The following is a 13,836-nucleotide window of genomic DNA, read 5'->3' on the forward strand; positions in this document are numbered from 1 at the left end:
TATTATTTTTTCCTTAGATTAATGTTTCTATAAACATGATGGTGTAATGTTTTTACTGGTATGAAGCTGCTTCCAAACGAACAGTGATTTTGCACCAATCCCAAAGACAGGGCAGCATTATGTCAAATCACCTTCACACTGCTCTCTGTGCTAATTCCCTTTCCCTCCTCACTCTTATCTTCTGCTTTCTTTTTCTTCATCTTTCTCCTCTTCTCTCCACCATTCACACAACACAAACTTTTGTCTTTCCTTTCTTTCTCTGTTAAAACTCATTCTTGTTTCAAATTATGAGATGCTGAGTTGAACTTCTAACAGAAACTGCTCCTCACTGCTCTCTCCTTCCTTTAATGTTGCACTTCCTTTCAAACGCACAGTTGCAGAAGCATACCTTCAAGTTCTTTGCTTCTTATCCTCTGAAACCCTGTGTAAGTCCTTCCTATGTGCCTCTCTTTCATGGCAGAGAAAAGCTTGCTTTGTTGAGTTGAGAAACCAAGCTTTGGTCCTCTCTGCATCTTTCTCTTTCCAAGCCACCTCTGTTTAAGACAACTTTTACATGAATGTGGTTTTGTGTAGCGACTTTAGATTTTACTTTCTTCTTTTTGAAGCTTAATTATTATGTGTAATGCCTGATACGCCTGAGGTTGAAGATCTGCAATTGAAGCATGGTGTTGGTGACATGCGAGTTAATGGTTATGTTACTGCGTAACAATTAGTTCATTTCAGGAAGCATTCTACTTCTGTTTCAACTTTCATTATTGGACAACTTGAAGTTACAAACTTAGCAGCAACCACCAATTTGTTACTTCTCGGGGGAATCAGAAAAGTTCAGGCAGTGTTTGTCTCATTTAGTGAACAAAATAGTTTGTGTTTAAAAGTTTGCGGCTTTTATTTATAGACGGCCTAAAATTATGGCAACTTACTACCCATGTTCAAGTAATCAAAGGGGTGCTGTGCCTATGCTGTGTCTTAGGGAGCCTTTGCATAATTCGTATCCAGAGACACCAATTTTGCCCAGCAATATGACAGTGTATATGAACTCCGGTTCATATTCTGAAGCATTGCCCGGAAATTCTCAGCAGCAAAACAATTGCTTTGTGATTCCATCACCGTCAGTAGGTGCTTCAAATTCCACAGTTGAGCAGCAAGAAATATTGGCTAATATTGGTGGATACCCAAATGGGGTTCATGATTTCAGTGCATGGAGGGAGGGTAGAAGTGAGATGTTGGTCAGACAATCTATGGATGGACAGAACTTGCAAGGTCAGGGATTATCTCTAAGCCTTGGAACCCACATGCCCTCAGGAATTCAACTGCCTTCTGTTCATTTATAGGAACCATTGCTCAAATTTTGATTCGTTTTTGGGTGCAAATCCATCACTTTCAGCCAACGAGGTCTACCAAAATGGCTCGTCTAGGGATGCGGGTACGAGACATTCTGAAAATTTTCCTCCTGTGTTACATGAAGCTGGTCATTATTTGAACAAAGCAGATTTTTCATTTCATGGAATTTCTAGTGCTGGAAGAACAGTTCCTAGCTCCAAATATCTCAAGGCAGTGCAACAACTGCTTGATGAAGTTGTTGATATCCGACAAGCTATTAAAAGACCTGAAACGAGAAGTTACGGAACACATGAGAACTCCACGAAGAATTCGAAGGAGGGTGATGAGCATCTATTAAATGAACGGTCTTCTGTAAATGTTGTGCCAAATTCTCAAGCCTCAGCCAGTAACTCCTCTTGTGAGCTTTCACATACTGAAAAACAAGATCTGCAAAGGAAGTTAGCAAAGCTTCTGTCAATGTTGGATGAGGTAAAACCTATTTATATAGATTTCCACTGTTTGGTATCTCTGATTTCTTCATTCGGTTGACCATAAAGAAAAAGATACACTTTTTCAGAGCATTTGTTCATGTGATTGTTCATTGTGCACTGATGGCTGTAACCTTCACCGAGATGAATATTTTGACCTCCGTATCTCCAGTGTTTATGTTCATGTGTGTGAGCTTCTATTAAATAAACACACGCTAAACTGTGATAACTGATATTGACTTTCTTTCCTTGACAGCACACTATTCGTTTTCATGATTCTGCAGTGGTTTAACCATCTTAAGTATGAAAAGGAAATATGTCAATATTATATAAGTGCAAATTTTGGATCTATTTCGAGCTTTTTGCGTGCTGGCATGGGGTCTGAAAGAAGGAATTTAAATTCTAATGTCCTTAGAATTGATTATATCTTTTATGACTGATATCTATCTGATAACAAACCTCTCCTGGTATGTGATTATGAGCATAAGATGCTTTGGATAGAACTAATTGTTATTTCCTCTTTTTTTTGGTAATGTTTTATGGGATGGATTTGTCTGGCATGCTTAAAGTAAAATTCTAGTTCGTTGTTTTTCTTTTTTGTGTAATCGAGTACTTAAGATGATGTAACTGATCATACTATTTCTATTGTTAAGAAATGAAGTTGACAAAAGAGTCGTCAAGATAAACAATCATTCTGCTCTTTCTTGCAACAATATAGTTTTAATGGGCACCTGTTAATTGCTGTAGGTTGACAGTAGGTACAAACAATATTACCAGAAAATGCAGAATGTGGTGTCATCATTTGATGTGGTAGCAGGATGTGGGGCAGCTAAACCATACACGGCCCTTGCTCTACAAACCATTTCATGCCATTTTCGGTGTTTGCGTGATGCAATTAGTGGTCAAATTCGTGCAACACGAAAGAGACTTGGGGAGCATGATGCTTCTGGAAGTAATAAAGGAGTTGGAATGGCAAGACTAAAGTATGTGGACCATCAAGTCCGACAACAGAGGGCTATTCAGCAGCTTGGTATGATGCAGCATGCATGGAGACCGCAAAGGGGGCTTCCAGAAAGCTCTGTTTCAATTCTTCGCGCATGGCTTTTTGAGCATTTCCTTCATCCGTAAACCCTCACATATCAACCTTGGTCTTCTGGTTTCTTAACTTTTGGATCCAAGATCATTGTGGTTGTTTAATCTAATTGGCATTTTCTATTTTTCACAGATATCCAAAGGATTCCGAGAAGACCATGCTAGCAAAACAGACGGGCTTGACCAGAAGTCAGGTATAAAAACAAAAAACCATTTCCAACTTGATTCATAGTGTTTCTTTGTGCCTCTCTTGTTGCTTGGAATTATTGATTTAAAAGAACCAAGAGGTTGATATTTTCATGCATTTGAAATTTGCTTGAATTAGGTCTCAAATTGGTTTATAAATGCACGTGTGCGTCTATGGAAGCCTATGATTGAGGATATGTACAAGCAAGATGTTTCTGATGCGGACATGGACTCAACTTCTTCATCTGAAAATGTCTCCAAGGCAACAAAAAGTGATGTCAAGATCTCCAATGATACGGGTGATTCACAGCATTGTCAGAGTCCAATAGTAACTGATACAGATCACAGTGGTGGACAAGCTAAGGAGGACCTTGGATATGATCAGGTTCTTGATACAAAAATCATGGCATCCACTGGATTAACTAGTCTCATTAGTGGAGGTCATGAGGTTGAAACCGAACACGGGTCAGGAAAGCAGAATGGGGAGAAAAGGCCAAATTTGGATGATTGTGGTCTCTTCTCTGATAACATGGTTGTTCAGTCTGATGGAGCCACTAATGACAGGTTTGTAGCAGTTGGTCCAACGTGCCAAATGTCAGAGTTTGAGAGGTTCAAGTCAGGAAGTGGAGTGTCTCTAACATTGGGTTTACAGTATTGTGAAGGAGGAAATTATTTGCCTGGTGAGACCCATCTCAGTTTGGTTTCCATGAGGGAAAATGGCATCTACAGCAGCGCAGCTGCAGATTCTACAGTTGGAGTACAGACAGCAGAACTTGAGTGCGTTGGTGCTGGAAACCAGCGACAAAGGTTCAGTTCACCTCATATGTTACATGATTTTGTGGTATGATGATAATATGTTGCGACCATTCTGTGAATGGTAAGTGCTGATGTTGGGACCAGTTTTCAGACAACTAGTCATAGAAGGAACTCAGTGGTCCTCAAGGGATGATAGGACTGACAAAAACAGTTGTATGATATCCTTGAATTTATTGGGAAGATCTATATCTTATGGTTAATGTTTAGAAGGAAACATGTATATTTAGGTCTATTTCTGCAATGAAGAAATTAAGAAACATATGACAATGGTAATAACAAATGGATTGGCTCACTGTTGTATTAATGTTGCAATTTAGTTAATCTACCATAGCAACAACAATAAAAAGGCCTTTTTTTCCATTAGGTTTGGGTCAGTAACATGGATTATTAGACACCATATATTTTTGTTATCACTAAATCTTTCTCGATGGTTTGACTTAATAGTTTTTCTCAGTCTGATTTTACCATCTACTATTAGGCTCTGCAATCTGAATGAAAGGTGTGAATTCGTAGAGTTCTCAAAGGAAAATTGTTTTCCCTCAGGCCTTGGTGTGTAGCAGAATGTTTATACAAAATTGGAGCTATTACAGAAGCTCCATCCTTAGAAAGTTACACGGAACATGAAACTTGAACATGTTGGGCAAGTTTTATAGTGAAATGATAATGGATTTGATAGGTCTAAAACGTTTTAATCTTTGCCGTCTTTGTTCTTGAGATAAAAACCTGATTGTTATTTTTATCCTTTTGAATTACGATTATATGATTTTAGTTTCTAAATTTTTACAGAATGAATTATTTTACTCTCTCGAGATTTTAGAGAGTCAATTAAGCTTCTGTGTTTTTTAAAATTAAATAAACGTGTTACTTTTGTTGATTATTTTTTACTTACAACCTTCAAATTATCATTTTTCACTTAAAATCTTCACAAATGGAATCAACTCAATTATTTACTTATTTGTTTACAAAAATTCTTTTGTCTTAAGAGGAACAAGCCTACTCAAGGGAATCAATTTTTTTATTCAAGGGAATCAATTTTTTTATTTTGACGTTAATGTAGATTTTAATTTTCATATATTGACTCCGACTCTTAAGAGATAAGGGATTTATTCTTATTCTTAAGAGATAAACGAACGAGTTTTCGATTTTCAGAGACACTTGTTAATGTTCAAACTTTAATTTTAAATTCGACTGCTAAGTGATGTGGGATGACTAGACGAAAGAGTTTTCGATTTTCAGAGACACTTGTTAATGTTCAAATTTTAGTTTTAAATTCAACTGCTAAGTGATGTGGGATGATTAAACGTATCCGAATATATATATTCAAATATTTGGATAAAAAAGAATGAACAGAAATTAATTTGCTGTTGAGTTAAAAAGTAAAGAAACCTTGGCTTAAAAAATAATCAAAATTGCACATAATATAAGTTAAAGAAAGTAAGAGTCCAGTTCTGCATCAAAATATAAATTAAGGTATAACTAATGATACATATAAGTCTAGAAAAACCTTATGGCAAGACATATATATATGTACATATGTATATTATTACATGTCCATGGCATGAGAACATGGGAAGAAAGAAGGTGTTTATTTGAATAGGAAAAAGAATAGGAAAAACTGAATAACAGATTGTTATTTGAATTTTCTACAGTGATAGAATGAAAAGCATATACAAGCGTGAAGAGTTTTGGATGAATAATAAAGTAAAATGAATGAAATAAATATATACATAGGGGCATAGGAATGGTGGCATATGGAATGGATTTGAGCTACAAAATTGAATATTGGAGTGTAAATAAAATGCTAAACGTTGACGTATGGAGTGGTTAATTGAGTGCAACTTGGTGCCCTTCGGCAAGGATAGGGAGCAAGGTTCAGCAATTCCTTCCTGTGAGAACGTTTCTTCCTTTTCTTTGCATCAGAGTGTTCTGGTTTCTTCAAATCCTCCACAGAATGCACATCTTCCATGCACACAAATGATCTTGATTTACCAGAATAATACCTAGACAATCCTCTCCTGTGCATGCATGCAAACAAATTCATATATACTCTTCCACCATCAAATTTTCAAACACAGAAAACACAATATATATTCAGAAAAAGCTCTTACTTTTGTGGAAAAGTGGTTCCAAGAGAACCCATGTTCAATATCAAATTGTCAATTTCTTGGTCCATTTTCACGAGAGGCAAAGAAAGATGAAAACGGAATGAGAAGGTCATTTGTTAAGGATAGTGTTTGGTTTGGGGTTGAATAAATACACACATGGTTATCACCACATCCTTTTCTACACTTCCTCTTCATCATTCAACATGCTACTATTTTCATCTTTTCATTTCTCCTTTTAGCATCTTACTACATCACCTCAAATCCAAATATCCACCAATAAACAATGCGTAACAAAAGGAGAGTGTTACGACCATCAATTTTAGAAACAATAATTATTTTATTATAATATAATATTTTATTTAAAAAAAGTTTGTAGAATAACGTTACAAGTAAAAGATTTTTTAACAATTTGGAGAGGGACCATGTTTTTCTTTTCTAGTATTAGAGTGTGAAAAGAAACTTTATTATTTAGAGACCAAACAAAGCTTTATTTTCTTTTCAAAATTCAAAAAGGCTAAACTGTGAGTAAATAGTCGATAATAAATGTGGGTACAAAGGGAAGTTGTTGCAAAGTAGTTGTTAAATATTACAAATAGTTTAATTCTTCACAAAATTTGAGTAACAAATGCATATATTAGCAACATCTATGTTGTTATCTTTGTGTTATTGTATACCGTGACTAAAAAAATTCATTTAATTAAAATTAAAATTAAAGATAAAAAATAATTAATCATTATATTAATTAAAATAATACATTTCTAATAAAAGAATAATTATAAATAAATAAAAAATTGGATTTCTTCCTTTAAATTTTCTTTTTCTTTTTAAGAAATAAGGATTTTTCTTTTCACTCAATGTTTTATTATTTGGTTCATCATTAAATAACAAAGTATAATAAGTTAGAACGTGCACTGCAAATATAAAAATTAAAAAGATATTAATCGAGTCTCAGAATTTATATTTTGAAAGTCAATATTTTGAAAAGTTATATATACAAATATTAAGGAGTTTGTATTGTAACTATTTAGAACTAGTGAAAAAAATATTCACACATCTATTTTATTAAAATAATATGATTTTTAAATATATAATTTGTAAGAATAATATTTAAAAGTATTAAAATAAGTACATACATAATTTAATAAGAATGGTATTAAAAAATGCATGTGACCGGTAATTATTCTTAAGTAGGAATTTATTTAGCTATATTGAAGTAGAGAAAAGTTTTTTGAATTACTCGTTTTATTTAATAAATATTTTATTTATTAAAATGTGGAATTGTCTATGACAGTAAAAGAAGTTAAGGTGTAGGTTCTAAACCCTAAAAGAAGTTACAAAGAAGTTTATTTCATTTTTATTTTTAAATATTTGAAATCAATAGTAAAAAGCGTTATTTTTTCAATATATAATTAAAATTTATAACAATTAAATATTTTTAAAAAGATTGAATTTGGATAAAAAAGAAATCATTAAAAATAAAAAGAATTGAAAAAAGAGAGAGAAAAGAATACATTTATTACTTGAACGTAACCTTCAAGGTGTGGGTGTGGCGGGAAGCGAAGTTCTTTAAATAAGAATGAGTAACGTATCAGAGATAATTAGTTAGTTAATCGGTTGTTGGTTGTTGCTGTAACTGTGAAATGTCGAACGAGAGAGATGAAGCTACACGGCGTCGTTCGGCGGAGACTGAGTATCGCGATAGGCTTCGCTTGCGCGAAAATTTGAGAGTCCTTCTTCGATTTGGTCTTTTCTTTCTCTTTTTTCACCTTCACGTTTTATGCAATTTCAAATCTTTTTCATTCTTTTGATGCTTTTCTGCGTTCATTTATTTGTTTTGGAATTACGTTGGACTCAGGCAGAGCGTATGTGAGGTTATTAAAGAGGCATCTTGAGCGAACTGAGCAAGAACTCGGATACTTGAACGGTGTTGGCTATATCGTTGGTCATGTTCTAAGCTCCACTCACAGTGAACGCTGTAAGCATGCATGCGTATAACTTCTTTTCTGCGTTTCAAGATTCAACAAATTTGCTTATTATTTGGGAGATCGGTTTGAGATGAATTAAGCAATGTAGGGTATTTGAATCCTTTCAGTTGCTGTAGAAACAAAAGTTGGATTTCGATATTTAGTTGGCTGTGATAGTAAGTTGGACAAGAAGAAGATAACTGAAGGAACAAGAGTTTTCATGGAGGAGAACACGTTGACCATCATGGGAATTCTTCCGCGCCAAGTATATATATGTTCATAATCTATTATTCTTGGATTCGATAGTTTATTGTGTTTGGATCATACTATTATTACTATATTAAAATATTTTTACATTTATGCATGCATATGTTACTGTTTTGTTCATCATTTGCCAGGTTGAAAGTGAGGTACACAATATGATTGTTGAAGACCCGGTAAAGGTTAGTTACGCTGCACTTGGAGGGCTTTCAGATCAGATTCGAGAACTCAGGGAGTCGATAGAATTGCCTTTAATGAATCCTGAGATTTTTCAAAAGGTTGGAATCAGACCCCCCAAGGTATACTCACTATATGGATGTTTAATTTTGGAAATTTTTTAGTGGATAAATTAAGTTTAATGCTTTGCTAAAAAGATAAAACTACTGAATGTTTCTCACATACAACGCAGGCTGTTCTTCTTTATGGACCTCCTGGAACTGGGAAGACACTGTTAGCGAGAGCAATAGCCAGCAATGTGGATGCTAAATTCTTGAATGTTGAATACTTGTATTCTGTTCTCTGTGTTTTATACCAATTGTTTAATGGGGATTTCCTTAAAAAAATGAACTTTATTTATTTATTTCAGATTATAACTAGTACTCTTTCGGTTAAATTTCCTGGTGAAGGCTCAGACTTAATTAGAAGAATATTTAGTTATGCACGCGATAATCAGGTGTTCGAAACTTCTTCCATTGCATAAAAAATGAATATTTTTTTTCATTCTCCTTTGAAATTGATTTATACTGTTTGCATCCTTTTGTTTAGCCTTGCATCATATTCATGGATGAGATTGATGGCATCTGTGCACGACGTTTAGAAGAGGGCACAGCTGGGGATCGTGAAATTCGAAGAACCCTCACAGAGCTGCTTCACCAGATGGATGAATGTAATGGGCTAGAAAAGGTGATGTTGCTCTTGTATGTTCATTGTTCATAATGCATAGGGTTTAAACAATAGTATTTGTTAAATTTGGATGTTGTATTTTCATCCAGGTGAAAGTCATTATGGCTACAAATAGGCGTGATGTACTTGATCCAGCCCTTCTTCGTGCGGGTCGATTTGATAGGCAAATAGAAATACCATTACCAAATAACCACTCAAGGATGCAAATCCTCCAAATCTATGCTGCTGAAATTGCAAAACAGGGCGAAATTGACTATGAAGCAGTTGTTAAACTGTCTGAGGTATATATAAATGATACCTATGCATGCATGCCTATTGAAAGTATTATTTTGGATTCGTTTTCTAATTGTTTTGTTTGAATTCAGGGATTCAATGGTGCTGATCTTCGTAATGTTTGCACTGAAGCTGGTATGTTAGCTATTCGTGCCAACCGTGATTATGCGATTAATATAGATTTCATGAAGGTAAAGTGTTTACATTTGATGACGGAATGAGATTTTTGGGGGACACCACCCACCGATATAATAAATCCTTAATGCTTTTAGAGTTTGTGATCCTTCAGGCTGTGCGCAAACTGATTGAAGCAAAGCAACTGGAATCGACTATCCATTAGTTGGCACTTGGCAGAGATGTTTTTCTGTTGTGGAGCATCTTAAACTACACACCATTTTCATTCTTTGCAGTCTTAACTACTGCTTTCATTAGCTTTGTAGTTTACCAGCATTTGTCATAGATTGCGATGTATAACATTTTGGAGTCCCAATATGGATTTGTGGTGACTGAAATACATGAACGCGGACAGGCATATTTGTGTATACTTTCTGCTGTCAGTTCAGTTTGCCACTTGATTGTCCAACCCATTGTGTTCAGTGATAAAACAAACAAAAAATTAACTTAAAAGAAAATACACTTTAGGCGAAGTTTGAATAAAGGGTTTTTTTTTTTTTTTTAATTCTTTAAGGATTTGAATAACTAAACATTTACATATGGAATAAGTTCAAGCAGTACGTTGTTTCCTAGTGTTATATCTTTCTAATAACATTAATTTGTGCACAACTCAATTATAAAACAAAATTATTTTGGTTTATTTTGTATTAATTTGATAATCAGGTTTGCTTTGACAGCATCATTAACTTATATAAAATAAGACAAGATAGAAAAACGAGTGGACACGTAAATTTCTTTAATTTTGAAACCGCTCAAATTCCAATTTTCAAATTTGTTTATATGTCGATTTTTGAACTTGTTTATCAGGCTTGAAGAGATTAATTTCTGCAAGGCATTCAATTACACGGTTTTCAACTTAATGCCGAATGATAATACATGCACATCTGAACCAAGATGCGGTTTCTAGAGAAGATTATTCTTAACGAAGGTTAATTCAAGCTATCACTTCCACTGCAATGAATCCAGAGCTTGTTGATGAATCTGTTTGTCACCCGCAGCCACAACATTAAAATCTGTCACGTGAAATTGAACAAGTCATAAAAATTTCATAGGGTTTCATTTTTTCAAAAGGTGACAGAAGACCAGGAAACGCATCTAAGAATGATATTGAAATTAGACCAAAGGATATACTTGTTGCGATTGAAAGTGGAGAAGCTTCCCAAAACAGTTTGTCCCCTTTCCAATCAGTTATGACACCTCCAGCACCTTCAATAACAGGTACCAGTGCAAGAAAATCGTATGGCTGAAATTCAAAATTTAACGAACAAATATTGTTTTAACCATCTTGGGCTTTTGATCTACATGGGTCAAAAGTTAAACTGCAACCAAAGGTGAGAGTGCAGCATACCTTCAAACCAGACTCAACAACAAGATCCACAAAACCAGAAGACAGAAGTGCATAAGCATAGCAGTCACAGCCGTATAATGGAATTTTAACCTGTAAAGACAATAATATTTATATATTTGAAAACAGAAAATTTTCATTTTGGCAATACTATTTGATGAGTCTTCTTACTTAGAAAAGTTAGATGTTAATGCACATAGAGACATAATAAGCAGAAGACAGGCGATGTAAATACTGTTAACTGAGTGAGAAATGTAAGAGGTCCAAGTTTATCTTAGATTCACATTTTCTGTGATACTTGAGTAGTTCAGTTCAGAAGGCTGACTTTGAAATGGTGAAAAATAATAAGTATAGGTTTTAAAATTAAATTAAAGGTGGTTTCAGCAACAATACAATAACAGATATTTTACAACACAAGTGGATTAATGTGCACTAACCCTGTTTGTTTTTGAACTTGTGATCAATGCTTCAGTTGGACTAAACAACCTTAAGATTGGGAAAAAAAATGCCTCAAACTAAATATTCTGACTAAACATTTCATCCTTTCATGATATTATGTGGAGTCCATTTACGTTAAAAATGTAACAGACCTTGCTTCTAACACGGATGAATGCCTCTTCTGCATCTCCACTGAACAGATGTGGGCTTGTGGTGTACCTATATAGTGAAGAAATGAAATTAGATTTGATACCTGCATTGTAGACCTATGCTAGCCATTTCTAAAGCTGCAAATAATGAAAAAGAATGTATACTACTCTTCTAACAACCTTCTTTTCTCTCTACCAATCAAGATCAGGAAACAACTCATAATAAAGTTTGTTAAGGAAAAATAAGAAAAGCATACAAGTATGCCTGAGAAAGATCTGCACAAGTGCGGGTAGATATTTCTTGTCCATTCAGTGTAGATCTCTTTCCACTTATCCCGATCCACCTCTCTTTTAATACAGGTTGATCAATTATGCCAAGGATCTATCGAAAAGGAAACCAAACTCAACAACATAAATTTTATGACTTGATTAAATGAATGATGTCAAAAACAATTTAAATTTCATCTGCACTGTCTACAATATCACTATGTTGGTAAACATACCAAGTATCACTTACAATCAGGTAAGTGTATCAGTTAATAGCAAAAAATTATATTGATTGATGTTGACATTTTGCATCATTTTCTTTTCATTTGTTTGCATATTGTAATATTGTAATGTATAAAGAGAAAAGACTCAATTTTGTCTAAAATATTTAAGAAATAAAGATGATTGAACATCCAGCTTTTCTTCATTCTTAGGTAAGAAAGTGGCAATAATTTGTGATGGATTCAAGGGAAATAAAATGTGAATGGGTCTGATAAGCATTAAAGTGGTAACAGATCCTTACTGGTGTTCCATTTTGTAGAAGAGCAATGAGAGTACCAAATACGGGTTTCCCTGAAATCGTTACACAACAAGCAGAGCCAAAGTGAAATCTCGGAACTCTGACCCAATAATAATAAAAGAATCCATGAAAGAAAATTACCAGTAATAAAACTCTTTGTCCCATCTATGGGATCTAATATCCAAACATAATCAGCAGTCTTTTCCTTACACCTCCACCCATTTTCCTCTCCATAACTGCAATTCATTGAAAAATCCACTGTTGAGCTTCAGTCCAAAGAATCTACCATCCTATTGCATTCATGGATTTTGCAATAGATTCAGCGGGCTGATAACTCATACACTTAGGCACCGGGAAACAGAAGCATTATACATTACTCTCCTGTTTAGTTGTTTTAGTTGTAAGTTAAATTGCATAATTACAATACAAATTTACCAATTTAAAGGGCAGAACTATGGAGCATTGACAAACTCAAGTTTTCTAATAGTAAAATCCCTTGATTCACTTCAATGTGTGTAATTCCTTCAAGCTAGTAGCAAATACTTTATTTCAATGATGTTAGCATTTCAGTTATTGAATTACAACGAATTGAATGACATGCAATGTAACTGCAAGACTCAACCCGATAATGGTCCCATTCTATTCACTTCATTTTTTTTCTAAGAAAAATGTTTTTAGTCGCTGTATTTGTGGTACTCATAAAAACACGATGAATTCTTAGAGAAAAGAGACTAAAGCCTCATGTTTTGGAGTACCAAATTAATCAATACGAAAGTGTATGATCCTTGATCACCTTTGACCAAAAGTATACCAACTAAAAACACATTTTCGACGAAAACAGAATCCACACAATTAGTCGCCAACAGCAAGAAGAAGACAGGATTAAATAGTTACATTGCATGAGAAGGGAAATTGTCTAGTATGATTGAAACCATAGCCTCCTCAGCCGATCGATCTGCAATGGTTACTGGACCTGCAACATCAAGTAAAAGCACAGAACATGAACATTAAAATAAAAGAAAACAAAAAAACATTTTAAAAGTTAAAGGGATAAAAATGAAAAAGAGAACAAGTAACCGACTGAGATCATGTTTGTGAAGAACGTCGAAGTTCTTCCTGAAGTATTTGCGAATAACTTCTCCGGCAGCATCGGCGGCAGTGTTACCGACCTCGACGAAGCGATTGAGTTGAAGAGGCGTGGTGTGGGGCGCCATGGCTCTGAGACGGAAGGTTGGGGAGAGAGAAGAATTGGGTATTGGGGAGTGAGAGTGAGAGAGAAAATGGCACTGTGAGAACATTGCACTGTAGTTACCAACCCAAAATCAATCTCAGTCTCTTCAAAAACAACACATGCTTCAATGGTATAGCTACCTCAGACACTGAAACTCTGAAAAACAAAATGAGGGTTTTCCATTTGTGCCTCTTTCTCTGTTTCTTCTCTCTCGCACTCTTTTTTTTTTGTCATGTTCATATCAAAACGTGGCCGTTTCATCGACATGCACAGTAATGCACTAATAATTTACAATATTAAAAGA

At 34.6% G+C, this 13,836-nt stretch overlaps 3 protein-coding genes across 3 annotated transcripts; 2 read left to right on the top strand and 1 right to left on the bottom strand.

Annotated features, from left to right (window-relative positions):
• The first annotated feature begins 181 nt into the window (after positions 1–181).
• On the top strand, positions 182–4,194 carry LOC137821461 (BEL1-like homeodomain protein 7). The gene is given in 5 exon segments (XM_068626069.1): positions 182–1,325; positions 1,327–1,809; positions 2,556–2,932; positions 3,034–3,094; positions 3,226–4,194. Coding segments are annotated over 5 exon segments (2,046 nt in total). The 5' UTR covers positions 182–908; the 3' UTR covers positions 3,934–4,194.
• Positions 4,195–7,624: 3,430 nt separating this feature from the next.
• LOC137821085 (26S proteasome regulatory subunit S10B homolog B-like) lies at positions 7,625–9,991 on the top strand. Its single transcript, XM_068625511.1, has 10 exons — positions 7,625–7,750; positions 7,863–7,982; positions 8,100–8,236; positions 8,370–8,531; positions 8,642–8,728; positions 8,819–8,905; positions 8,998–9,135; positions 9,225–9,416; positions 9,501–9,599; positions 9,698–9,991. Exons 1-10 carry the CDS (start codon positions 7,648–7,650, stop codon positions 9,746–9,748), a joined length of 1,176 nt encoding a protein of 391 aa, XP_068481612.1. The 5' UTR covers positions 7,625–7,647; the 3' UTR covers positions 9,749–9,991.
• Positions 9,992–10,313: 322 nt separating this feature from the next.
• LOC137821086 (bifunctional phosphatase IMPL2, chloroplastic) lies at positions 10,314–13,798 on the bottom strand. Its single transcript, XM_068625512.1, has 9 exons — positions 13,383–13,798; positions 13,196–13,274; positions 12,443–12,537; positions 12,305–12,354; positions 11,772–11,896; positions 11,518–11,584; positions 10,931–11,020; positions 10,714–10,825; positions 10,314–10,595 (listed from the first exon to the last, which is right to left on the bottom strand). The coding sequence occupies exons 1-9, from the start codon at positions 13,597–13,599 to the stop codon at positions 10,525–10,527; spliced, it is 906 nt and encodes a 301-aa protein (XP_068481613.1). The 5' UTR covers positions 13,600–13,798; the 3' UTR covers positions 10,314–10,524.
• Positions 13,799–13,836: the final 38 nt, after the last annotated feature.

Source organism: Phaseolus vulgaris, chromosome 9 (genome assembly GCF_000499845.2).
Source record: "Phaseolus vulgaris cultivar G19833 chromosome 9, P. vulgaris v2.0, whole genome shotgun sequence".
In the NCBI taxonomy this organism is placed as follows: Eukaryota; Viridiplantae; Streptophyta; class Magnoliopsida; order Fabales; family Fabaceae; genus Phaseolus; species Phaseolus vulgaris.